The 26,052-nt window shown below is 59.8% G+C and overlaps 1 protein-coding gene across 1 annotated transcript in view; it reads left to right on the forward strand.

Moving 5' to 3' along the window:
• The window catches only part of COL23A1 (collagen type XXIII alpha 1 chain), a 277,978-nt gene extending 253,343 nt beyond the window's left edge, over positions 1-24,635 (forward strand). The window contains exons 6-27 of the mRNA XM_058677690.1: positions 4,682-4,708; positions 5,246-5,272; positions 6,436-6,462; positions 8,985-9,101; positions 10,137-10,163; positions 11,384-11,437; positions 11,888-11,950; positions 12,308-12,352; positions 13,155-13,232; positions 14,644-14,697; positions 15,266-15,310; positions 15,872-15,961; positions 16,507-16,569; positions 16,848-16,904; positions 17,405-17,431; positions 18,306-18,368; positions 18,453-18,506; positions 18,749-18,775; positions 20,738-20,791; positions 20,964-21,050; positions 23,388-23,426; positions 23,764-24,635. Coding sequence (XP_058533673.1) covers positions 4,682-4,708; positions 5,246-5,272; positions 6,436-6,462; positions 8,985-9,101; positions 10,137-10,163; positions 11,384-11,437; positions 11,888-11,950; positions 12,308-12,352; positions 13,155-13,232; positions 14,644-14,697; positions 15,266-15,310; positions 15,872-15,961; positions 16,507-16,569; positions 16,848-16,904; positions 17,405-17,431; positions 18,306-18,368; positions 18,453-18,506; positions 18,749-18,775; positions 20,738-20,791; positions 20,964-21,050; positions 23,388-23,426; positions 23,764-23,766 — 1,128 coding nt within the window. The 3' untranslated portion in view covers positions 23,767-24,635. The remainder of the gene's footprint in view (positions 1-4,681; positions 4,709-5,245; positions 5,273-6,435; positions 6,463-8,984; positions 9,102-10,136; positions 10,164-11,383; positions 11,438-11,887; positions 11,951-12,307; positions 12,353-13,154; positions 13,233-14,643; positions 14,698-15,265; positions 15,311-15,871; positions 15,962-16,506; positions 16,570-16,847; positions 16,905-17,404; positions 17,432-18,305; positions 18,369-18,452; positions 18,507-18,748; positions 18,776-20,737; positions 20,792-20,963; positions 21,051-23,387; positions 23,427-23,763) is intronic.
• The last annotated feature ends 1,417 nt before the right edge of the window (positions 24,636-26,052 follow it).

Raw genomic sequence — 26,052 nt, forward strand, 5'->3', positions numbered from 1 at the left:
AAGCATGGTGGGAGACAGCGTGGCAAGGGCAGGGAGAAGTGAGAAACGAGCCCCTCGCAGGTGCTGCGCTGGCTCCTGGACCCCCACCCGGCTGAAGCCCCCACAACTCACTGTGAGCTGGGCTGCAACCAGCGACCATGGAGGCCTCTGTACGGTGCACTCCAACAGTGAGGGCAAGTTCTGGGGGTAGTGGGGGCAAGGGGCTGCTGCTGGCCTCACCCCAAGCCCTTTCTTCCCTTCCCTTGGGCAGGGAACTCAGGGCTGGGGGCTTTCCTGAGTCCCTGGTGTGGCCCAGATGTGAGCAAACAGCCCGGTCTGAGAAACCAAAACTACAAGCCGCTGAGCCGCCCTGCCGCTGGCCAGCCTAATGCGAACTGGGAAGGTGGTTCCAGGCGCCTACACACACAGAACACAACTGCCCAGGCTGGCCCCTGCAGCCTTGTAATTTGCCCGATTGTCAACATCTGGGGCATAATGACTGGGCCTGGGGTTGAGAATCCCAGGAAGGCCCCCTCATCCAGGGCCCCAGCCCAGGAACCATCAGCCTCCATTACAGACAAATTGCAGGACAGGCAGCCCACATGGGCCACTTTGTTCATGTGGTTTGTTGAGTTCGGTAGATCTTGAGCTTATCTTGGGGTGGGGTGGACACACTCAGGGAGGGACAGACCTCATCCAGGCATGGGGCGGGTAGCTCAGCACAGGCTGTCAGGACTGACAAGCAGCAAGAGAGTCCAGGGCTATAGCTGTGAAGGTGCCTGCCCTCTGCCGCAATTTGAGTGTTTCTTGAAAGAGGGGGGAGGCGCACTGAGGACCCTGCTTAGAAGGACAGCAACCCCCAAGTTATCAGACGCAAGCAAGGGGCACTGCCCACAGCCCACTCCCAGCACAGCAAGCCCCGTCTCCCAGGCCAATGCAGCCCCTATCTGGGGGTCAACTTGCCGATGGGGACTTGGGTCTTGAGTTGGCCTTGAAGAAGAGGATGCGTGAGAGAGACCTGAGACTTGCATGCCAGCTGTCAGCATGATCTCTGCTTTATAGATGAGGACAGCCCAGTCCTTGACGGCACCAGCGCAGTACGCCAGAGGCAGTCCTGCCTGGCCAGTGTCCAGGGCATCTGGCCACCCGGCTTGCCTCTTGCACATGTGGAAGGAGCAGCTCAAAGCAGAAGCAAGGCTTGCAAACAGCTGGGAGGCAGGGAGGAGGCTGGGCAGGAGGCATTTAAAACCCTCGACAGGGTTGGGGATTCCAGGGCTTTGATCAGGCATGGCAGGAGCCTGGCTGGTGTGGAACACTACAGGCGTGGGGCCTGGACAAGAGGCCCAGGGAAGGGCCTGGAGTCCAGCCCCAGCCCTGGTCACTGCCTCAGGCCCCTCAGCTTACCGCTACAGTTACTGGAGATGCCGGGGCAGCTGGCGGTCAACACCCCATTGTTGGGACAAGACAGGGGTGCTCGGGAGGTATGACCCTCGCACATAGTGCAAGAGCAAGCAGCTGCTATGCTGCAGCTCTGCCTCTCAGACGGACACATCCTGGGCCGGTCTGCCGTGCCCTGCCGTGCCCTGCCCTTTCCTGCCCTGTCTTGTCCTGCCCTGGTACAGCCTGGCCTGGCCCCACCCTTGACTGCCCTTAGCTTCCTTCATGCCTGTAACAGGTCCTGCCCTGCCCTGCCCTGTGCAGCCTGGCATGGCCCCACCTTTATCTGCCCTTGGCTTCCCTCACTTCTGTCCCAGGCCCCGCCGCACAATGTGTTTGTCTCACCCAAGCTCCCAGAGCCAAACTTGGCCCTTCTTCAGCTCACAGGTCTGCACAGCCACACCCTTCATCCGCATCAACTAGGAGCTGAGGAGGTCCATGGACTGTCCAGAGGCAGGGGGAGAAGGCAGTGGGGGAGAGGAAACCCTCCTGGAGACCGCCCCCCCCAACAGGAGGGTGGCTCAGACAGGGCTTGCCAAAGACACCCCTGTTCACAGTGCTTCCCAGACTTCCTTTGCTGTGGAACCCCTCTTCCGGGTGAGCCTGTTGTCATCCTAGAGGAAGTGTGCCACAGGCCACCAGTTTAGGAAAGGCAGGGCATAGAGTACATATGGACAGGGCCTGACCTCCCAAGGTTCCCAGCCCACAACCCACAGCCTGTCTCCAAGGACAAGGGGCTGGGGGTGCAGAACCCTGACCCCAGGCCAGGTTGTTCCCTTCTCTGCCTGCCCCTGGGGACCCCTCCTTGGGGACTCCCCGAGACCACCCTCTTTCCAGCTGCCCTTCCGAGGGTCAGCCGGTGACATCGCTGGTGAATCTGGGGGCCCCAAAGACAGCATTCCTACCCAGGAGGCAAGCAGAGGTGAACCGAGAGCCACCTTCCAGACCACGGTTCGTGCTGCCAGCTGCGCCTGAGGATGGTGCCCAGCACACCGTTGTGTGGGTCCTGGTGCCCGCTGGACTCCTGCTCAGGGCCAGCCACACTGGGTGGTGCAGGGATGGGTCGGCTTCTGCATCGCTCACATTGCGCCCTCTGCCTGTAGGTGGAGCTCTAAGCTCCTCAGTGTTAGGCTGGAGCTCTGCCGTCCCAAATACAAGCAGGGCATCTGGTGGAAAAACCACTGCTCCCATGGCTCCTGGCGCATCAAGCAGGTCCTGGGGGCTCGAGAACCCACCAAGGGAGCAGCCAGGGTCTGCTACAGGACACTCCCACAGGCAGCTGGGGACCAAGGTCAAGGGGGCAGCCCAGTTCCTAGTGCACATCACCTGGCAGACATTCCTGCAACCAGGACCAGGGCCACAGCAAGGGGCCAGAGAGCATCTCAGCCGCAGGGTGGGCTCAGCCTGGGCCAGCTACCAATGCACAGCAAAGAGACTGCTGATAGGGCTCATAGGCCTGGGCTCGGGGGGCTTTGACTCAACATCAGCTCCACACAGGGTCACCAGCAGAAGAGTAGTTCAGTCTGAGCTGTGTTCCAGAAAGTTCTAGAAAGCTCTCCAGGGCTGTGTATGGGAGAGGCTCCATGTCTTCTTAGTCCAGGGAAGGGCCATGGGCTGATGTCTGGGTGGTCTGGCTGCAGGGTTCGCTGTGTCCTTCCTCCCCACACATTAAAAAGAAAGACCCGTATTTAGCCGTATCTTAGTCTCTTAATTTGGGCTTCCATTGGGGTTTTTGTAATCCATCCAGTTTGCTCTGTGTTTGAGCTCAGCTCAGTGGGACCCACAGAGCCACCCACCCTGGAGCTGGTAGCCAGAGGACAGAGGATAGAGTGGCAGGAGGCTGCCCCCACAGAGCTGCAGCGACAAGACATTGCCAGCCCCCAGAAGCCACCCAGTACAGGCCTGGGCCCCAAGCGTGTATGAGCGCCAGAGGCCCAGGCTCAGAGCAGGATCCATGGACTCCAGGGACGCAGGCCCCAGAGATCTAGGGGCCCAAGAGAGGTTGAGGCAGGGCAGGGCCTGAGAGAGTGGGCTGCCAAAGGCAGAAGTGGGCCTGTGAGCTCAGGCTCCTGCTTAAAGCCTGGTGCAGCCCCAGCCGTCAGAGCCACTTGGTGAGTAAACCAATGGATGCAAAATTTCTCTCTGTGTGTCTCTCTAACTCCGTCTCTCCAATAAATAAATCTGCTAGATTTTGCACCATTTTGGATTTCTGATTTTCAGGTTAGAGGTGCCCCCCCCTCAACACTCCAAAACCTGGGGAGGGTTTAGGCTAGCTGGTAAGAGGTTCCCAGGCCACATCGGAGCAGGCAGCTGCGGCTACTGGGGGTCAGCTGGCACAGCCCAAGGGGCCGGGTCCCTGCCACCCAGGCAAAAGACCCGGACTGAACTCCTGGCTCCCAGCTTTGGCCTGGATAAGCCCCAGTCACTGTGGGAATTTAGGGAGTGTTAGATGTGACAGAGTATATGTACAACAGGGTCACAGGGACAGGTGGGCTCACTGGGAAGGAGAGAAGCCTGGATAGCATCGTGGAAGAAGAGGTTACCAAGCTGTCAGTGGATGAGGGTGGGCGTGGTGTGCCTGGTAGGCTGGCCAGGTTTGCTTGGTTTCAGCAAGCAAGCAGTCGGTTCTCATGGCTGGCAGACAGCAGGTAGTTGGGATTCCTCCATGCGCCCATGGGTAAAGAGGGCTCAGCGAGGCTCTGCTGGGTGGGCAAATGACGGGTGCACAGGCGGGGTGGCCCTGCAGTGGCCGCTGACCCTCCACAGACACCAGAGGCTCCGGGAGCCTAGGTGTCCGGTGCTTAGCTCCATGCCTGCACTAGGTGGCTTTCCTCAGCCTCTGCCCACCAAGGCCACGGCCACAGGAAGCCCTCCAGCCCCAATGGACAGTAATGCTCATGCATGAGCTGGCCTAAGCGGGGAGAAGAGAAGTTGGGGTGGGAGGAGCCCTCTACCCTTGCTCTCCCTGTCTCACCTCTGCTTTGCTCTCTGCTGCTGGCTCTTTCCCAAGCCACACCATGGTCCAGGCTGCTCCAGGCTCCCCCATGAGCTGCCTGCCAAGGCCCCAGGGGTGAGATGGGTGGTGGTTAGAGAAGGCTGGGGGCGCTGTTATTGGGCAAGGGGGTGCTGGACAGTGGACCTCACACAGGTGCCCTCTCTCCCCTGCCCCCCTTCCCCAGCCCACACTGCAGGGCGCAGCACACACAAAGGGAGCGTGGTTCCCTGCGTAGCCTTCACTCTTCTCTCTCTCTTCCTCCTGTTCCAGGGACCACTGGGTCTGGACGGCAAGCCTGTAAGTAACAAAGGGCAGTTCTAGGTGAGCCTGGGGAGCCGGGGGGATCAGCCATTGGGGAACCCCACCTGGCACAGAGAGGTGTGGTGGTCGTCAGACCGTGGAGGTCCCTGCACCTGAGTCCCTGCACACCCTCACCCCACTTGCGAGATGCCCAGGAAGGCACCAGCACAGATCCACAAGTAATTGGGTGTGGCTGGAGGGTGGCAAGCTGGCACCTGGGCTGGAAGGGGCTGACTCCCTGAGATAGAGGGTGTTCTTGCTCATTGATGGCCTTGTTGATTTCTTGTGGTCATCCGGACACGATGGGTGTTGGGCAACAAGCCCCTGTGCCGTGGGACGGTGACTTGACTAATACATGTGCCCTTCCCTCTGAGACAACCTCAGGGGACCCCAAGTCCCCCTTGCCCACGCACTGAGCACCAGGCTGTGGAGCACGGCTGCCCTCCCACATGCCCCCTGCCCTCTGAGCCGTGCCACACCCAGCCTTGCGCTCCTCACTCACTCACGCCTCTGCTTTCCCCCCTTCCTTCTCAGGGACTTCCAGGCCCCAAAGGGGAAAAGGTGAGTGGGGGATGATAGAGGATGCCAGAACCTAGCACCAGGTGCTAACGTGAGGGCTCCGTTTCCCCATCTGTCAAGTGGGGTTCCTAGTGCTGCACCTGCTAAGTCAGCTACCAGGCTCCTGCCAGAGTTCTGCAGGCACCAACACACACCGAGATCTGAGGCAAGGTATACCGAGAAAAACGGTTCATCCAGTAGTGAGTCATGACAAGGAGGTGCTAGAAGAACATGGGGACCACAACAGTGGCCCAGCACCCCTCGTTACAGACCCTCATGAGAAAGGCCACACTGGTATCAGGCTCTGAAACTCAGGGCAGCCTCTGGAGGGCCCTCAAGTGTCTTACAAGACGCAAAGAGACCTATGTGCCCCACGGTGGGGTCAAGGGAGAGGGGACCAGAATAGCCACTGAGTGGCAGGACCAACTGCAGGCTCCCAGGATGTGGCTGGGCCACCCCCATTTCCACCCCGGAATTTGGAAAGGGGGACATGAGAACCACAGGAGGGGACTCTGTGATGGAACCACTTAGGTCAGCTGCAGGCCACCATCAGCCGAGGGAGCTGTAGGACATCGCAGGGCTTCGTCTGCATTTCAGCTGCACCACCGACTATGCGGCCTCGGGCTAGCCAGGGTCCCCATCCATATATCAAAGCCAATCTCAGAGCCCAGGAAAGATGGCAGGAATTCACAGCCAAGACACCCTCCATTGATGACGAGGCCACAGCTGCCTGCTGGTTCCGGTTTTCACACAAATAATTTGAGCCAGGGGCTTTGTGCAGGACAAACGGGCATCCTGGTGTCTGGCAACATGCAGGAGCCACAGCTTCAGATAGGATTTGAAACAAGGTCATTATCATCATCACCCCTCACTGTTAGAAGGTTCAGGAGCGCAGGGGTTCAGGGAGGAGCTGTCTGTGCACAGGCACCGTCCCACTGGGCTGGCCATGGACAAGGGACCCTCCATTTCAGGCCCAGATCTGTGGGAGATGTGACCTTGGATGGTGGGTCACTTGGTGTCTCTGTTTCTCAGAAATGAAACTGAAGTGCAGCTTGCCTGTTATTTGTGCTAGTGTGAGGTCGGGCCATGTATGGAAGGCGCTGGGTGCAGAGGTGAAAGGCAGCGGGCAGCTCAGGACTTACCTCCTCTGTGTGTTTTGTTCCCAGGGAGTGCCAGGAGACTTCGGCCCTCGGGTAAGGACTGGGCATTGTCCCCCTGCCAACCCATGGCATGTGTTCCATGCAAGTCTGAGAAATACATCCCCCGGGACTTGTGGATCCCGGCTAGCAGGTGGCCAAGGCAGGGGCTCTGGGGTCACACAGCAGCTGTGGGGAGCACCCATCTCACAGCGGTTGCGAGCAGGAGCTGGGAGTAGGCTGAGTGCCCGGGGGCAGAGGTGGGGGGCAGGGCCACGCAGAGCTAGGCAGACTTCCGGGTCTGCTGAGAAAGGTCCTCCTGGGTCAGCCTGCTGTCAGGGCATGGAGGCAGGGTGTATGGGAGCTGCTCTCCCCCTGGGATACCTGCTTCTGCAGAGGCTAGAATCCTCCAGTGTGTGGGTTCCCTGGAATCTGCAATAGTTGCTCAGAGCCCCCGGCTGGCAGGGACTCTCATGTGCTTGCAAGCCAAGACTCCAGAGCCAGAAACCCCAGCGGCAAGGCCCTCCTGTGCTCAGCCCACATGTGACTCCCCGCGTTGGCTGGGACTTCTCTCAGCAGAGCTGCTTCCACGAGCAGGGCAAGGAGCAGGAAGTAGGACTGCGGGGCATGCGCATGGCCAGCCTGCGGTCGGAGGAGGGGCAAAGGAGACCCCAGCTCCTGACGGGGAGAGGGCAGCAAGGTCAGGAAGAAGTTTAAGGCCATCTTCAAAGTCAGCCACCTTTCCAGGGTGGGCTCAGTGGCTTCAGAATTATTCTTGGGGTTTTAAGTCACCCACATGCCCCACTAACCACTCCATTGTCTACTGACCAGATGGTTTTCCCGTGGCTCAGTCCAGGCTTTGTACGTGGCGACCAGCGCATGTACAATCTCCGTGTCCTCAAGGTAGATGGGACAAGCGTGCAGCCCAAGCCTGCTGGTGTGCCGTGTGCCATGCTCGCTGTCCCCACCCCTGCATCACCAGGGTCAGACCTCAGCCACCCAGGCCCTGGAGGGGTGGGGGTGGACACCTCCCCTGGTCTCTGCTCCCGTGCAAGCTGCTTCATCTGCCTGGAGAAGAGCCCCGAGCTGGTGCTCCCCAACTGCAGCCCCAGAGCTGTGAGAGGAGCGCTGAGGGTGAGGAGGGGCCCTGAGTGTGCCTGGGCCAGCACGGAGGGAAGCAGGCACGGCTACCCTCTCAGCAGCACAGCGAGGGACCATGCCATGCTGTCCCCTACCTTTTCTTCCACCAGGACCCTGGCCGTGCCAGCCCCATCAGGAGATCCAAGGGGCGGACATGCAGCATTTGTAATTGGGAAAACAGGAAGGTTTGCCAGAGATACAAGTAATTTTACAGCAGGAGGGAGCCTGTGGCCACCAGAGGAGGCTCAGCCTCACCAAATCCCATACCCCTCCCCCCAACCTCCACAGCTGGAAAATGGGACAGTAACAGCCCCAGCCAGCTTGTCAGAGGCCCGGGTAAGAGCCTCTCCAGGGAATCCTCGTACACACAGTGCTGGGTCCACAGCGTTTAGTCACAAGTAGGTGGACAGCTGCTGGCATTGTGACCAGGCATGCCTCCTTCCTGAGCCCTGTGCTTGTGCTGGGTGGGTCCCTCTAGGGCAGCCAGGAGGGGCCCGTCACATGGTGCCCTGCCCTTCTCCCAGGCGGGGCCCCTGAGGTCTGACCTGGCACTAACACCGCTCCAAGGCTTGGGGATTTGGCGTTGTACAGGAGAGGCTGTGACCCCGCCCTCCCATTTTATAGATCTGTTGGGAGATGGTTGTAGTCTCCCCTGACGTTTCCCTAAGCAACGCCCCGGGGAACCTTTATCCAGTGGTGATGGTGTGCCTCACTGTGGCACAGTCCCACACCGGGAGACCAGCCTGACTCGGTGTCTGGTACCCTGGTTCCCCGCACTCTCTTGTGACTGTTCTGTGCAGTAGTGTGTACACCAGGGTGAGCACCTCTCAGAGCCCCCTGAGGAAGGCTGTGATGGCACACCTGGCACCTGCTGAGCCCAGCGCCCAGGCGATCACCACCCTGGTCTCTGTCTCTAACTTTGCCACTCAGGGTTGTGTGACATTGTGTGCCTGGGTGTGACCTCTTGGGGTGCCTGCCCGCCCTTGCATGTGTCCATGTCTTGTGCTGTGTTCCTTGCTGGGGAGTGATTGGAGGCAGGGTTGCACCCATCCCTGCTAACCATTCACCTTTGGGTGGTTTCCAGTTGGAGGTGCTGACTAATGCGGCAGCAGTGAGCACGCAGGTGCAGGCTACTGTAGGAACCCATTTTCACCTCGGCATTGGGTGCCTGGGGTGTCCCTCCCTGGAAGGGAGCAGGAGCTGAACAGCTGGGGAGGTCTCCCAGGGGACACCCAGGCTCCCTTCAGCGCCAGGGCGTGCCATCTGTCACACCAACACTGCTCCAGGGCCCTATCAGCTCTCGAGGCTGCCCACAGTGAACAGGGACTCAGCAGCCACAGAACCCTGCCTTCCAAGAGCTGCCCATGTCAGTGAGGGCTCCCTGGAGGCTGGGAGTCTTTCCCTTAACCTCAGGGTCATGCCAGCCCCTTCTCTTTCAGGGGGACCAAGGACAAGCTGGAGCTACTGGGCCTCCAGGCCCCCCTGGACCTCCTGGGGCCCGGGGCCCTCCTGGCGACACTGGGAGAGACGGCCCCCAGGGAGCACAAGGTCCAGCGGTAAGAAAAGGCGTGGCACTGGACAGCTCCCCCCCAAGACCAGCTGCTGTGCTCACCCGAACCCTGACCCCAGAGCCAGTCCCCAACCTCAGCCCCAAGTCACATCCTGTCCCTGACACCAGACCCAAACCCAACCCTAACGTTAACACTAACCCTAGCGAGACCCTTGCCCCAATCAAACCCGAAATCGAACATAACCAGGTCCCTAAGCCCATTCGAACCTTGGTCCTGAGTTCACATTGCAAATCCAGGCTTAACAGACCCTAACCGTGATCCCTGCAGGCGTGGCCCCTCATTCAAAACCCAACCTTAACCCCAAGTACACCCTCAGACTCCAACCCCGAGTTAGGTTACAATCTCTGTCCCAATCCTGACCCTGAGACTCCTCGGTGGGCTCTTCCTTTGCAGCTGATGAGTGGCCCCTGTTCCTCTGCCTGCTTTCCCCTCCCCTCCACCATGCTAACTATCTGGCCTCAGTCATCCTAACCCAAACCCGGCAGCCAGGCCCCCGTCCCCAGTCCTGGCCCAAGCCACAGTGTGGGACATCCCCCACGCTCAGTACACTGCCTCCAGGGCCCCTCTTGGGGCAGGTGGGGGCCTGGCCCCTCCTGGCCATTGGTGGGTATGTAGCTCTCCAAGCTTCAGCTGTCTGACCTGCACAGCAGGGGCTGGGGAGGGGGCAGGAGCTCGTGTCCACGGACCCTTGCATCCTCATCACTGCCTTCTGTGCCCCATCAGGGTCCCAAAGGAGAGCCTGGCCAGAACGGTGACACGGTCAGTATCCAGGGCACCTCCCACACACACCCTGGGACCTGGCTGCCAGGGGGGAATGGCTGGGTTGCGGCTCCCACCCGGAGGAATGCCAGTAGCCACACACCCCCAGAGCCAGGAACCTGCAGCCCACTGGGCAACTCCACAGCCACTAGAGCTGGACATCCAGCAGCTCCTCTAGGCTTGGAGTTAACCTTCAGAGCCAAACTGACAAGGCCGACAGGCCCAATGCCAAGTTCAGCACTTTTTCTTCTCTTGTTCCAGGGCCCCAAGGGACCTCCAGGGCCTAAGGTGAGTGCCCCTCATTCCCTACCCCTTCCCCAGGCCTGGGCAGTAGAGTCAGGCTCAGATGCCACAAGCTAGTGGCAACGTCTCCTTGGCTCCTTCCCTCCTGGAGCAGCCCCAGGGCCTTCCCACAGGAGCTGGAGGCGGGGGAGGGGGATGAAGGAGAGCCTGGGCAAGGAGCTGCACCCAGAGGTGCTCCTGGGAGCAAGGCTTTCGGTGCACTCGCTCCTCACCCCTGGCCCGCTCCTACCACCTCCCACCTCCCTGCTTGCAAGACCCGTGACCTGCGCAGGGTCGTAACTCAGGAGGGAAATCCCAGCTGCCTGGCCTACACCCACAGGCACCTTCTGAGGGGCTCCAGAACCTTTGGATCATGGCAGCCGGGATTCCCCTTGTCCATGAGGAGCAAAAGGCCTCTCTTGCACCCCAGGGTGATCCCAGCACTCCTGGGAGCAAGATCAGGAAGTGCCCGCCTGGTAGAGTCCTGAGGGCAGGGACAGGGTGCCCTGCTGTGGGATACAGGGAAGGTGCGCTTCTCCTCCCCAGACCCCAGGCCTCACGATGGGTGGCTGCCCTGTCCTAACGCAACAGTGAAGCCAGAATCTCATGCCTTCTGGCACTCACTCACTCGTCCCCATCCTCAAGCACTGGGAATATGTGCCCACTTCCGGGCCTGGTGCTGTGGCTCTCAAAGTGTGGCCCTAAGGCCAGCAGCAACAACATCACAGGCGCTTATGAGAAACACAGATTCCAGGGCCCACCCAGGACTCTGAAAGCAGGGCTTAAGAAACCCTGACAGGCACTGACATGCGCTCAGGCTTAGCAACTGCTCACCAAACTGGTGCTAAATCATCCCCACCCTACCACCCGGCTAGACCCCTCCCTCTGCCCCATGCCGTGCCCAACAACACTGCAGGTCCGCTCACCACCACCCCGCCTCGGGGCCCCTGCTGCAGCAAGCCTCTGCCTGGCCCTCTCCATCACGTGTCTTCCTGTAGATGTTTTCCGAATGAATGAGTGCACTCGCATGTACCTGTCTGTTCATTCTTGCTGAGGCTTGCCCAAAGCTGGCATTAAGCTGATAGGAGCAAGGGACAGAGGCCACTCTGACCCCGCTGTGTCCAGTACTGACAGGGACCCAGGGTGCTGGGGAGTGCTAAAGCAGAAGGACCACAAACACTTGGAGGCCTCCTGGTGTGTCTGCAACTCACCCGTTCTCTTCTCAGGGGGATGACGGGACACCAAGCCAACCTGGGCTCCCTGGACCCCCAGGGCCTAAGGTAGGTATGGGTACCTCTGTGAGAGACCCCTCAACCTCCTTTCTGGGCCTGGTGAAGCCCCTCACCATGGCAGGGTCTGGTGTCTGGTGCAGTAGGAAGGCGCGGGGCCCATTCACTAACAGCCCTGGCATATCATCCGTTGTCCCATAGGGTGACCCCACTCTCTGCCCCGTGCCCTAGCCAGGAACTGAATATCATCTTACCCCTTGTCCTCACCCCCTGCTCCTGGCGACAGCTGCCAGACCCCTGCAGCCTTCCCCCCAATGTCTACCCAAACTCAAGACCAAACCTGGAAGGTGAGCACTGGCCGTAGGTCCCACTGGGCTGGGAGAAGCCTGGAATCCCCAGCCACCTCCGTCGGTGGGCTCAGCTGTGCTGGGCAGCAGGCCTTCTCAGCAGGCCCACAGCCCCAGCCTGCCCCGCTGCTCACAGCAGATGTTCCCGTTACAGGGCGAGCCAGGGAGCGTGGGACCCCGAGGAGAAAGCGGTGTGGACGGTTCCCCGGGACCAAAGGTGACGTTGGAGCATGCCGCTCCAGCACTAGCGAGGCATGGTTAGCCCATCTCCCCGGCAAGAGGGGAGACATCATTTCCCTGTGAATTTGCCCCTTGGGTGGGCCTGGGCCCAGGCTCTTCCTCGACGCACAGTTGGAAGTTGGCAAAGGGCGGGAGGTGGTACGAGTGGGTGGGTGACCAGGCTTGGGCTCAGGCCCACTCTCTGGCTAACTGCCCTGGCCCTCCATCCCAGGCCCTGTCACTAGCCAGTTGGTCCTGGAGGACTGTCCTCAGCTTTCCACCCTGGGCCCCTCTGGGAATGGAGGGGTACTGGTGGTGAACATGTAACCCTCACTGCACCCATGTGTCTCCACAGGGGGAGCCCGGCCACGGAGGCGCAGCCGGAGCCACAGGGCCCCGGGTAAGCAGCTCTTCCGGCCACCCCCATGGGCCCCAGGGAGACAAAGTGCCAGGAGCTGCAGAAGTCCCCACAAAGTCCCAAGGGACCTAGGGAGCTACAGGAAGTAGGAGTCTTCTTGAAGGAGTATTTCTTTTACATTCCTAATATGTGCTTGTGACAAAATGATCCGCTACTACTGTATAAAAACCAGAGTTCTCTCCCTCCCCAGGGATGTATACACCCTTCTAGACTTTTCTTTGTGTATTCAAGCGTGGGTCAGGTGTCAGGACTGTACCCGTGGCGGGCGACCTTGACCCTTTTCCCAGCCCCCCAGCCCAGCTTGTGTTGTCACAGGAACACAGCTGCCCCTGCCAGGCCCAGGGTTTTGTGAGCAGCCCCTGTCACTGTAACTTCAGGTAGACACTGGGGAAATGCACCTTGACCATGCAGGTCCCTGGGCGTTGGACTGTGTTCTGGTCATGGCTGTTGTGTGGATCCCGGATATGAGTAGCAGCAGCCACGGCCCGGGCCGGGAGCTCCGTGTTCATGACCTTCCCTGGTCTCCCAGTCAAAGCAGCCTGGCGGGGACTTGCAGGGAGGGATAGCAGCAGCGCACATGCCTGCAGGCACGGACACCTACAGACGTGGGCACAGGTGTGTGCCTGTGTCCAGCAGGGAGTGGGGACGAGGACATGCGGCGTGGAGGTCAGCAGGGGAAGCACAGCTGCCTCTCAGAGGAGGGAAGCAGCCCGCCCCTCCCCTCATGGGCTGGCACCCTATCAGCCACAGCCCTCCCTGTACCTCACCCTTCCTTCTGCCTCAGGGTCCGCCAGGCCTCAAGGGCGAGCAGGGAGACACAGTGGTGATTGACTACGATGGCCGCATCCTGGATTCCCTGAAGGTATCGTAAGCCAGGACAGGGGGCGGGAGGCACCCTCAGCAACCCTCTCCCGGAGGAGTCCCCACCACTTCTTGTGTTCATCCTGTGCCTCTGCGCACAAAGGGCCAGAAGGCTTAACACGATAGTAAGTGCACAACACGCCCGATGGGGACGTCAGTGCTGGGACCCGCACGGTGCCGACAGAGCTGCGGTGAACTGGCTCATGTGCTCCTGAGCTCCCTGGAGGCCAAGACAAAAAGGGAGCTCCCAGCAGGGCGGGAAGCTGGGCATTTCCTGGCATTTAGGCCCACGAATGCCCCTGGGAACCCTTCCCTTAGGGAGTAGTGACTGCCCCTGGAGGACTTGTGTGGCCTCTAAAGCCTGTCTAGTGACTGGCACACCTGGGACCCACCAGCCAAGGAGGTGCCAGCTGCTCACAGGTCCCTGGGGGGTTAAGGGACACATGTCAGTATCCAGACCAGCCTTGGCACCTGAGCTTCAACTACAGTTGTCTCCCGCAGGCCTCGGGGAAGTACAAGCTGGTGGTAACTATGGCCTGCCCCCGGCTGCATGGTGTGGCGTGGCATGGCATGGAGTGGCGTGGAGTGGAGTGGGTGGCCCTGAGGGTGGGCACACATGGAGGAGGGTGGTTCAGGCCGGCAGGGGAGGCAGGGGATGCATCTTAGATGCCAGCTTGGGATGACAGCTCAGTGTGACGGGCAGGCAGTTCCTGAGCAAAAGGAGAGATATGGATCACAGTGAAAGAGGAACAGCACAGGCCAGTGGGCAGGGAGCTCCCCAGGGAGAGTGGCACAGGCCCAGGGTGGCAGGGAGCTCGCCAGAGAGGGCGGCACGTGCCCATGCCTGGAGGAGGCTGAGCAGCACAGGAAAAAAGCCACCTGGAAGGCCAGGCTGGGTGCACTCGTGGGAAGGGCATGAGCTTGGGGGATGTGGGGAGATAGGTGAGCTGGCCGACCTCAGCTGTAGCTGTGAGAGCAGAGCAGGCAGGCAGCAGACAACAAAGCCAGAGGGCAGACAGGTCAGGCAGGTGTGGCAGCTGGCCATGGCTGGAGAGGCAGCTATTGGCTGGCCTTGAGCGTCTGCAAGGATTTAAGCTTCAGGAGACAACAGGGAGCCGCAGCAGGATCTTGAGCAAACATGTTGGGAAGGAATGTGTATTTGAGGAAGACCTGTTCCAAGGGGAGGGGTCTCTGGGCTCTCCAGCTGGGGCACAAAGCCAGGTGCCCCTCCAGAGGAGCCAAAACCTCCCCTCTGTCAGGTGATGGGGACCCTGAAAGCAATGTGCAGTGTGATCCAACCCAGTTGAGTGGGATGTGGTGCTGGGGACACGCAACCCTGCTACAGCCGAGTTCCACAGGGCTTGGCCCCAGGGGACAAGTACTAAGCGCTAACAGCCAATTTGTGCACACAGGGGCCTCCAGGGCCACAGGGGCCTCCAGGACCCCCAGGGATTCCCGGAGCCAAGGTCAGTTGCAGACTCCTGTTTCCAGGGCTTCCCTACCCTTGCACCTCCTCCAGGGGACCCTCAGCTTTCCTCTTGCAGTCCTAGCCTTACTTCTGGGGATTCCGAGAAAGGGGTCTCCGTTCCTAAACCAAGCTGAGCACCTTCCTCCCAGGCCCCAGCTACTCCCTGGGAGGTCCCCTCCATGCATTTAAGCTGTGACATCAGAGCAGCCCCACCCACGCCCAGAGCCAATCCTGCGGTTGCACCTGCTCATTTACGCATGCCTGCTTGTCTCAGGGTAAAGTCAGGCGAGGCTCGGGCCTGCCACCATTGCTCCTGGGCTGTGATGCCTAGGGCAAGTTCATGAGTACCCTGAACTTCAGCTTCCACTTCTGTAACATCTGGGGCTTACAGAACACAGCCACAGGCCACATCTCCCCAGGAAGGGGCACAGAAATGAAGGAGCAGAGGCTCTGGGAAGCCAGCTGCAAAGCAGGGGGCGTTGCAGCCAGGGAAGCAGGGAAAGCCATCCCTCGGGCCATCAGACACAGAAAGGGCACAAGCACTGTGATCCTATGTTCCTTTCCAGGGTGAACTTGGCCTGCCTGGAGCTCCCGGAGTCGACGGAGAGAAGGTCTGTGGGCTTTCCAGCTCGTGGGCAATGTGTGGTGTCAGACAGCCTGGGTGTGTGCCCGGGTGCCTGTGTGTTTGTGCGTGAATCTGTGTGTGAACCTGCGTGTGCCTGTGTATACCTGTGTGTGCCTGGGTGTGTATGCATGGGTTTGTGTGTGAGCCTGTATGTGCCCATGCATGACCATCACTCTTGGCATCTCCGGGTGTCTTGTCACTGCTGGTCCCCAGGATGGCATCATTGGCTGAGTGAGAGAAGGCAGCACTTGGAAGGGTATTTGGGGACTGAGATGTGAGCAAAGGGGTATCTCCATGAGTGCCCCTGAAGGGCTGTGCCTGGCCCCCCACCCCCAGCCCCTGCACCCCGCATACAGTGCCTGTGCCAGGCACACACACAGGCACACACCCTCCTCATCTCCTTGCATTCAGCCAAAACTTCCAGCTGCCTTGTCTGGAGGTAGGGATCCCCAAGGAGTAGCAGGGGTCTGGCCTGGGGCCCCTCAAGGGTAGGGGAAGGGAGAAGGCCTGCTGAGTCCTACTGAGCCCTTATTTTTGTGGCTTTCAGGGTCCCAAAGGACCGAAAGGAGACCCAGGAGAGCCTGGGCCAACTGGACCCAAAGGAGAAGCAGGAGACATGGGTTTGTCCGGTCTTCCGGTACGTGCCTGGGCGGGACCCCGACCAGCTTACCTGCTGTTCTAGGGGTCCCCAGGTGAACATGTGCCCACATAGGGCAGCTGCTGGGGGACATGTGGAGAGAGCAGGCCTGCGCGAGGGAGGGCAAGGTGTGCCCATGCTGGGCCCTGCGGTCCCACACCCACCGCAGCCGTGACCGTCACTGCCATCCCCTTCCTGTCACCCACGCCCCAGGGCTCACCATGACAAGGTGGGGAGTAGGCCGAGGGCAGCGGTCACATTGTGCTCACATCCAGCTACCTCCTCTTCCATCTCTGCCCAACTCTGGAGCCCTGGATGGACAGCTCGGCCTCTCTGCACCTCAGCTTCCTCACCTTCACACCACAAGGCTGGCAGTGCACTCCCTAAACACTACTCTGCCCACTACACCAGGCCCGCACTGACCTGGGGAACGCTTGGCGAGCTTACCCTGCCAGCGGACATCCAGGGGCGGTGGGTGGCCCAGCCCTGTGAGGGGCACCTTAGGTGACCAGTGGAAGGGATTGACAGGCCACTGCATCCTGCAGGGTGCTGACGGCCTCAAGGGAGAGAAGGGAGAGTCAGCTTCTGACAGCCTCCAAGAGAGCCTGGTAAGGGGGTGCTGAGGGCGCCCTGACCCCATGGGTACCCCGAGTATTGAGACAAGCCACTGGCCTGACCCAACCCAGGGCGGAGGAGTGAGGAGCCCCAGGATGTGACTCCCCACTGAGCCCACCCAAGAACTCCCTGGCTGAGCTCCTGCCATGATTGTGCCTTCCTGGGAGAAATGGGAGCCCCCCCCCGACCCAGAATGAGAGTGGTGAGCTGGGTGCCAGCCGGGGTGGGGGTGGCAGACAGTGTGTGACTGACCTGTCTCTGGCCCTCCTAGACCCAGATCATAGCAGAACCAGGGCCACCCGGCCCCCCGGGCCCTCCAGGCCCCATGGTAAGAGTGCTTGGCTTCCAGCAGCCTGGTGACCAGGGGGTGGAGGAGGGAGGGCAGGAGATTCCTTCAGGAAAGCAACAAAGGAGGGTAGAGCCACACTGGGCCAACAGGGTCAGTGAGGGCCTGAGGCCCCGCGGGCACACCCTGGCCCCCAGTGAGGGCCTCACACCCTGGCCCCCCAGTGAGGGTCTCACACCCTGGCCCCCCAATGAGGGCCTCACACCCTGGCCCCCAGTGAGGGCCTTACACCCTGGCCCTGGCCCTGGCCCCCAGTGAGGGCCTCACACCCTGGCCCTGGCCCCGGCCCCCAGTGAGGGCCTCACACCCTGGCCCCTCAGTGAGGGCCTGAGGTCCCGTAGGCACAACCTGGCCCCCCAGTGAGGGCCTCACACCCTGGCCCTGGCCCCCAGTGAGGGCCTGAGGTCTTGCGGGCACACCCTGGCCCTGGCCCCAAGCCCAGCAAGGCTGCCTGCCTGACTTGCCTTCTGTTTTTCCTCCAGGGTCTTCAGGGAGTCCAGGGTCCCAAGGTGAGCGGGCAGAAGCCACCTTGGTGGCTGCAGACACAACTAAACAGCTTCAGGCAGCCTTCCCGGGGGTACAAGGGAGGGCCCACACTGGTCTACCACGGCTGAGCTTTGCACATCCATTAGTGCGTGCCCCACCCCCATACCGGGCCTCTTTTCTTGAACTTTGTCCCTCTGCCCAAGGTCCCCAGTCCTTCTTTCCTCTTCCTCTGGCCGCCTAGCCCAGCCCTGTGCCGCCCACTCTCCTTCCCTCCCACTGTACCTCCCCCTTCCTTCCTCCAGGCCGCGGCACGAAGCTGGCTGTGGCACATAATGTGTGTTCTCAGCTCTTAAAACAGCTGGTGTGACTCGTCCTCGTCCCCGGCTCCCTGTCACTCCTCGCAGCCCATGTCCCCTGAATTGGGGAGGAAAGGGCATAGCTCTTGGGACTATCTCGGGAGGTCCGTGTGGAGTTCTGGGCCTGATGGGATCAAGCCCGCGGTCCTATGCTCAGGTGCCGCTTCTGGTTCTGTCCAAGGCTGTCCCTGAGCCAGTTTAGAAGAAGCAGCAGGAGCTGGGAGGCATCCTATCCCAGGTTGGGGCCTGGAGACCTGACAGCTGTCCAGCTCTGCCCCTTCGCAGCCTTCGCAGCATGGGGCTGGGCTCCTGGGCTGTCTGTGCAGTGGATGTGGCCACAGTCCCCTCCCACGGTGGCTGCAGGGCTTGCTGGGTTGCAGGTGCATACTCACAGCTCCTCCATGACTCTCACCCCTGAGGGCACGGAGCAAGGCCAGCCGCAGCTGGAGTGTGCCCCTCCGCTGGGCTCAGTCGGACTGGCTCTGGGGCTGCAGGCTTCCAGGCCAGCTCTCTGTCTGATCCTCCCCCACTTTGTTTCCAGGGCTTGGACGGAGCAAAGGGAGAGAAGGGTGCACTGGGTGAGAGAGGTCCCAGCGGGCTGCCTGTGAGTGTCACCAGCCTTGCTTGGCCCTAGAGGTGGTCCCTCCAGTTCTTTCATTGCATTCTGACCTATTCTTTTTCCACCCAGGGGCCAGCTGGCCCACCAGGCCTCATTGGACTGCCAGGAACCAAAGGAGAGAAGGTAAACCTGGGTACACTCCAACACCACTCCCTGTGACCACATGTCCCGGGTGTCACTCAGCCCTGCGGCCCCACTGGGCCTGGGAACAGACTCCGTGGATGCCCTCTGTTCAGGCCTGCAGGGTGGGTGTGTCTCCTGGTCTCCGTGTCCATGGCCAGCCCACGGATCCAGCTTCCTAGCAGCTGTGCTACCAGCCCCGTCCACCATCCCCTCCGTCTCACGCCCTCTGTGTCTCTCCTCAGGGCAGGCCCGGCGAGCCAGGACTAGATGTAAGTGCCTCATTCATGGTTCACTGAGAGTGTATCTCCTGCCTTGGTATGTTCATACAGCAGCCTGAGCTGGCTGCCTCCAGGGTGGTCCCGTTCCCAGGCCTGGCTGCTGCCCTAGTCCTCAGTGCCAACCTGAGTGCAAAGCCAGGAGGAGGCACTTTATGGATGAGGCTGCATGGGCAGAGGGTGGCGGGAATGAAGGAAGGAGTCCTGGGTGGATGGCAGTGCATAGATGACTGATACATACATGAACGGGTGGTCAGATGGATGGTGGATGGATAGACGGTGGAAGGATGGGCGGATAATACGGTGTAGCACAGAATGGACAGATGGGCAATGGATGGATAGTGGATGGATGATTCGTTATAGCAGGGAGGAACCCTGGTAAGAGACAATAGCACTTCAGCCCTCAGTGCTGTGGGAAGGCGAGAAAGCCAGTGATTAAAACCCAGTGTTCACTGAATCAGGTCTCTTTTGGTAGCATAGATGGAAAGCATTTGAGCCAGTTGAAACCAGCTTAAAATTACCTACGCCTGAACTATCTGGCAGTTGAGCACACAGACCCAGAGCACACCTACGTCCACGCGACTCAATCCTTTGTGCTTTCCTGTGTCTGCTCTGTATGTGTTCACTGCATTTCTGAGCTCCTTAGAGGGGTGAGGCCTGACCAGCAGCCCACAGGAATTCAGTATTGGTCTCCCTCCTCTGTCCCAGAGTGCATCTCACCAGCCTGACTCGGGTTCATGCTGACCCTGCACTTGGCCTTAGGAATGCAGTGTCCTGATTGGCCAGGGCTGATTGTGTCAGCTCTAGGGCTCTGGGTGAAACCATGGGGTGGAGAAGGGGAAAGAATGAGGGGCAACAGTGGGAGACTCAAGAGAGAGAATCCACCTTGGGGAACAGCTGGAGGAAAAGGAGAAAGAAGCCATCAGGGTTCCTGGCTTCAGGGGCCACTGGTAAAAAGAGCCAGGCAGGAGATAACGCAGAGCCTAGCTCAGGCTCCAGACCCAGGGCGGCAGCTGAAGACTCCATGCCACATGAACATGTCATGTGGCTCACACGCATGCCCACCTGGTTCCCTGGACAGCCCCAGATCCCTTTTGTCCACCGGATTTAACTGAAGTTGGGACCCTGCCCAGAGGGTTCCCCTCCTTCTTGATCAAAGAGCCCTTTTGCCCAGCTGTCCCTGCCATCACAGCAACACGCCCACCACCTGTCCCACTACTCAGGGGGCGGGGACACAGCAAGTCCAGCATCCAGCCTACAGCCCTGTCCTTATTAGTGCAAGCTTAGTTGTGTTGGCTCAGTGGGTGGACAGACAAGCTGATGGACAGGTGGGCGTACAAGGAATTGAACTGAGAAGTGAGTAATTGGCTGAGCAGTTAAGATACTCATGTCCCTTCTCAGTGTACCTGGGTTCAGGTCCCAGCTGGAGCTGCTGACTCCAGTTTCCTGCTAGTGCAGCCCCTGGGAGGCAGTGGTGCTGGTTCAAGTGCTAGGGTCCCTGTCACCTTCACTGAACACCTGGTGTGACTGCATTCCCAGCCCCTGCCCAGCAGGCGCTTGGCAAGGAACACGCTGTCTGCCACTTAAGTAGCATAGTAAGTTAGTCTGAGAGTAGAAAGCGGAAGTCATAAACACCTATGGTTTTGCTTTTCTGGGTCTCCATGCCCAGCCAAGCCAGGGCCACCGCCGTGAGAGTGACGGGAGAGAAAGTGCCGGGGCCTCTTCAGGCAGGAGTGACAGGAAAGCCCGCTGGCTAAAGGCCTGCCTGAGGCTTTCCCCAACAGTGTCTCTGCCCTGGAGGAAGCAGGGTTGGTGCTCTGGTGCCAGCATCTCGGTGTGTCAGCCTGGGTCCTACAACTGGGGCCCAGCCAGCCTGTCCTGAACACACACGGAGGGAGAAGGGGCAGAAACTCCCCCAAACTTTGGACTCCCAGTGAACCCTGAATCCCTTGCCAGGGCTTTCCTGGACCCCGCGGAGAAAAAGGTGATCGGAGTGAGCGTGGAGAGAAGGTGAGGCGGGAGGGGGAGCGAGGAGGCCAAAGCAGGGGAGGGAGGGAGGCCAGGGGAGTGCTGGTTGTGGGGGGAGGCTGAGGGTGAAGCTGTGGGCGTCATGGCTGCTGGCCTGGAGCTTCTGTCTGCATCTGGCCCACACAGCCATTCTACCTTCTCCCTTCCTGTGCAGGGGGAGCGAGGAATCCCCGGCCGGAAAGGAGTGAAGGGTCAGAAGGGTGAGCCAGGACCACCGGGCCTGGACCAGCCGTGTCCCGTGGTACGTGTCAGAGGACAGCAGAACTCCGCATGCTGGTCTATGGCTGCCAGCCACTGTCAGCCTGGCAGCTTTCCTGTCCATAGAGCTCAGGTGCAAGCCCAAGAGGCCACACCAGCCCCAGCCAGGTCACCCACACCAGACCCTGCCAGGGCGCCCACTGCCAACCAGGGTGCCCATGCCAGCCCCCTGTCAAAGTGTCCACGCCAGACCCCTGCTAGGATGCTCATGCCAGACTGCCAGGGTGCCCATGTGGCTGCTGTTCAGGTCCCTTCCCCTCCTCCATGAGCGTGGCTTTCTGGAAATAGATGCCCTGCCCAGAGTTGAGCCATGTCAAAGTCATGACTTCCTTTTTTTTTTTTTTTTTTTTTTTTAAGATTTATTTACTTTTATGGGAAAGGCCGATTTACAGAGGGAAGGAGAGACAGAGAGGAAGATCTTCCAAAAGCTTGTTTACGCCCAAGTTGGCCAGAACCAGGAGCCAGGAACTTCTTCCAGGTCTCCCACACGGGTGCAGGATCCCAAGGCTTTGGGCCGTCCTCCAATGCTTTCCCAGGCCACAAGCAGGGAGCTGGACGAGAAGTGGAACAGCCAAGTCACGGAATTTCATTCATATGGGGTGCTGGAACTGGCAGGTGGATGATTAACCTGTTGAGCCACAGTGCCAGCCCAAGTCATAGCTTCTTAGTTCCTGGGCAGTCGAGAGGGCTCCCACCTGGCCATCCTGGGAGTAAAGTAGACAGGAACCAGGCTAGAAGTGACACTTGCTTTGGCCAGGGTGAATGACATCAGAGTGCCCAGGGAGGGGGACCAGGCTCTGGGGAGGGAAGCCAGATGGCTACAGGCAATCTGCTATGGAGGCAGAATCCAGGTTAGCAAAGGTCCAGCCCCCAACTTCCAGGCTTGGAACCAGACAGGGCTGCGGTCAGTGGATGAGAGGGAGTGCCCTGCCCTTCTGTCCTCTCCTTCCCAAAGGTATCTGACCCGGGACATCCCTCATCCCCACACTCTCACTGTGTGCCCTGAGCCCAAACCTCCACACCCAGCTGTCCTCCTCCTCCCCTTTCCTCTCTCCTGGGATTCCTCCTGAGGGCCCCCCCACCTGCCTTCCATGCCCCCCAGGCTTGGCCCAGCCCCTGTTCCCAGACAGCAGGGAGGGTTTCCACATCAGGCTCCCTTAGGGGAGCTCTGAGAAAGACAGAAAAACAGCACCAGTGCCCACATGCCCATGCCCAGTCCTGCAGCCCTCTGCCCCTCAGCCCCATATCTTCACAGTGGGTTTGGGGGAGTGCCTGAGAAACAGGGGTGAGCACACATGCCCCCCTCCACACACACACACACACGCACAGGGTCACGAGCAGCCAGGGGTCCCTGCAAGCCAGCATGCCTTTGTCTTCAAAACAGGAGCATCCTCGCTGCGGAGGCAAGCGTGGGGTGCCAGGCCCAAGGGCCCCAGCGCGGGGCAATGGGCCCTGCCCTGCGGTAGGCAGCCTGGCCTGCTGTGTGCCCAGCGTGCCCTGCTGCCTGTCTATGTCACACCTCTGCCCCTCGTCTGTGCCTCCCCATCCATCCTGCCCTTCCCTCCCAAGCTCTGGGCCGTGTCTTTTGCATGTTCCTGGGGGTCCCGGGGAGTGCTCGGTGTGTCTGAGGTCTGCGCATGCGTTCTTCTGGGGACAGGATAAAGTGCTTGCAGTCCCCGTGTGCCCCCAGGGGCTGCCCGTTTTGTCCCCACGATCTCACCACCCTCCGGGCCCCCCTGCTTGCCTCCCACAGTTCGGTGAGCATTGTTGGAACCTCCAGACAGCCCCAGCACTGTGCCCAGCGTCTACCCTGGCAACCTGGGCCTGCCCTGCCTCAGCTCAGATCCAGACCCCAGAGCCAGGGTTAGGGTCGTGGTAGGGGGTTCTGCTGGGTTGTCCATGAAGCACTCTTAGAGATACTTCCGCTCAAGGCCTGAGTGCTCTACTGGGTGCCCAGGGTGAGGGACCAGAGCTAATGGCACAGCCACCAGATGGGAAGCCACACAGCCCCTCTACAGGGCCAGGACGGGCCCTCCTGACCAGCTGGCATCTGGCCGAGACTTCATGGTGGCCCCTGGTTTGTGAGCACCACACTGGTGTCCTGGCTCGGTGCAGCAGCAACACACTGAGGACCGCGACAGTGTGGAGCCACTGTGTGCCCCTGAATCTGATGCGCACATGGATAGCGAGGTGTCCAGCAGGCTCCCAGGAGCACCTGGGTGGCCCTTCCCATATGTGGGGAGTGCGGGAGGGTGGATGTGAGGGTGTTGGGTGCTGACTTCATGTCCAGCTCAGTCACAGCAACCTTCTTCCTTTCCAGGGTCCCGATGGGCTGCCTGTGCCTGGCTGCTGGCATAAGGTACCTGCCGGGAAATGTCCCCTTGGGTGGCTTAGAGGTATGGGGAGATAGGGTCAGCGCCCGGGGCATCTATGGCTCCCAGCACAGTGCCCCATCACCACCCTGGCTTGTGACTCCCCTTGCATGGCCCAGGCTGGGGCAGTGAACCGAAGGGACTGCACCTGCTCTGTTGGTGTCCTGGGCCTCAGTCAGTGTCCAGCACAGCCAGTGCCAAGCCACCAGATGTCCCTGGGACTTTGTCCAAACTGTCCCACTGAGTGGGGCCTGACAGGACAGGGCTGGGGTCCAGGCAGGATTGCAACCCTTAATCACCTGTAGTCTTTCCCTCCTTTTCCAGTGATGCCCAGATCCAGTCCAGTTCACAGCTTGTACAGATCTGTGTGGACATTTTGAATTTCTGTAAAAACGAAACAGTAATATATTGCTCTTTCATGGGATGCACCACCTGTGGCCTTGTAACGTTCGCAAGCGTCCAAACCAGCCCAGAACCAACAACCAGAGGGGACCAGTGAGCCTGGTGCAAGGACTGGGCACACACAGGACACGGCTTCCCCACAAGGAGACTAAGGTGGAAGTGCCTGGCTCGGCTGAGGCTGGAAAAACACCGGACTAATTAGCAGAGAGCCTCACCACCTTCCAGGACCACGGCCACGCAACGGCCCTCAAGTCATAGGCAGCACCCGAAGCCCCAGCACTCAGACGCCCTGCCCTGGCCCCTGTACCTCTAGCCCCACGGAGAAAATGCCCCATGTTCTTGTTCCCACCTAGCCCAGCTGGGCTCAGGAAGCTAGCTTGCCACAGGGACAGATTGTCTGGCCTGACACAGCAGTCAGGCTCCAGGACCACTGTGCTGCAGAGCCAACAGCTGAAGCCATGCTGATCCCCTGGCACGATGGACGGAGGGTCCCAGGTTGGGCCTGGCTGCTGCTCCCTGCCACATCACCCAGAGCTGGGGCTGACAGCTGGGACTGTGGGGTCCGAGGGGAAGGCCTTCCGGTCAGAGTTGGTCCCGAGCGTCCTGCCCAGCGCTCTGGTCTGCTAGACAGAAACTGTCGTCAAGTGATACAGAGGAAGCAAGCTTCAGGGCCACCTCCCAGCTGGCCGGAGCAGGGGCCTGCAACTGCCCCTGGCAGGCGTCCCAGCAGCCAGCTCCTCCCTTTCTGTGTCAACAGATAACGCTGCGTTGTAATAAACCACCACTGTGTGACTGGCTGTGCCTGTCCTTGCAGCCTGCCCCAGGCACCGTGGGCTGGGCTACTAGTCTGGCCCTTGCTGGGCAGGAATAGGAAAGAAGATACTCCCAGAGCCAGAGAAAACAGGGGACGATTAGTGTGCGGAGTTCAGAAGGCACAGACTCGAGGCCTGGTCCTGCCACTCCAGCCAAGTCCTCTGGCCCTCGGTAGCTTCTGTCACCATGTCCCCATATGCCCCTCTGTTGTGGGGACCGGGGCGTGCTACTTAACCAGTCACCCCAAAACCTGCTGCCATACAACGATGAACATGGCTAGTTCTCGCTCACAGCCTTGGGGCCACAGGCTCAGTGGGGTGCTTCTCATTCAAGCTCTTCCATCTGGGAACCAATACTGGCTGTTGTTTGGGACCTCAGGTGGCCAGAGAACCTGCCTGGGGCCCCTGCCCAGGACCTGGCTTCCTTACAGCATGAACTCCAGCGGCCAGTGGGCTAAGCCTCTGACTGCATATAGGACTCATCCTGACGTGAGGGAGGCAGCCTGATCCTGGCTCCCCGATTTCCATCTTCATTGAAGGAGAACATTCTGGGGGCCTAGATCTGGGTGTGGTTGTTCAGAAATGCCACGTGCTGCTGCCTCACCTGTAAAGTGGGAGGGCCGCACTTAGGCTCACACTGATTGGCTGAGGTCTGCTGTGGGGATAGTGACAAACTGGAGACCAGGAAGGCATCCAGGAGCACCTGATCCAGGAACAGCAAGGTCACGGTCCCGCAAAGCACCCCCACACCTCTCATCCCAGCTGGTCTTGCGGCAGGGACAAAACCCAGCCCATTCCAGCGGCACTGACAGCCTCCCTCCAGGATTGAGGCCAGAGGATGAGTAATACATACACACACACACACACACACAGCAGACCCAGACATGTGGCATTCTTGCCAAACACAAGAGGCCTAGCCACACTGGCTCATGAGGGAAGAATACAAGGGTACCTGGGCCCGGCGCAACAGCGTAGTGGTTAAAGAATACAAGGGTACAACAGGAAGCTCACAAAAGACAGAATTACGAGCGCAAGTTTATTTTGATACAAAAAGACGTGTTTCCATTCTATCTCCAAAATGCATATGATGAAATGGGTACTTGGGTTTCAAGATCTTTTTGCATCAGAATAAACCTATACTTCTTCAAGATTTATTTATTCTTATTCGGAAGGCAGATTTACAGGGAGAAGAAGAGACAGAGAAAGATCTTTCATCTGCCTGTTCACCCGCCAAACGGTCACAACAGCCAGAGCTGAGCTGATTCGAAGCCAGGAGCCAGGAGCTTCCTCCAGGTCTTCTATGCAGGCATAAGGTTTCAGGGCTTTGGGCTAATCTCTGCTGATTTCCAAGGCCATAAGCAGAGAGCTAACTTGAAAGTAGAGCAGCCAGGACATGAAC

This window comes from Ochotona princeps, chromosome 19, assembly GCF_030435755.1.
Source record: "Ochotona princeps isolate mOchPri1 chromosome 19, mOchPri1.hap1, whole genome shotgun sequence".
Lineage (NCBI taxonomy): Eukaryota > Metazoa > Chordata > Mammalia > Lagomorpha > Ochotonidae > Ochotona > Ochotona princeps.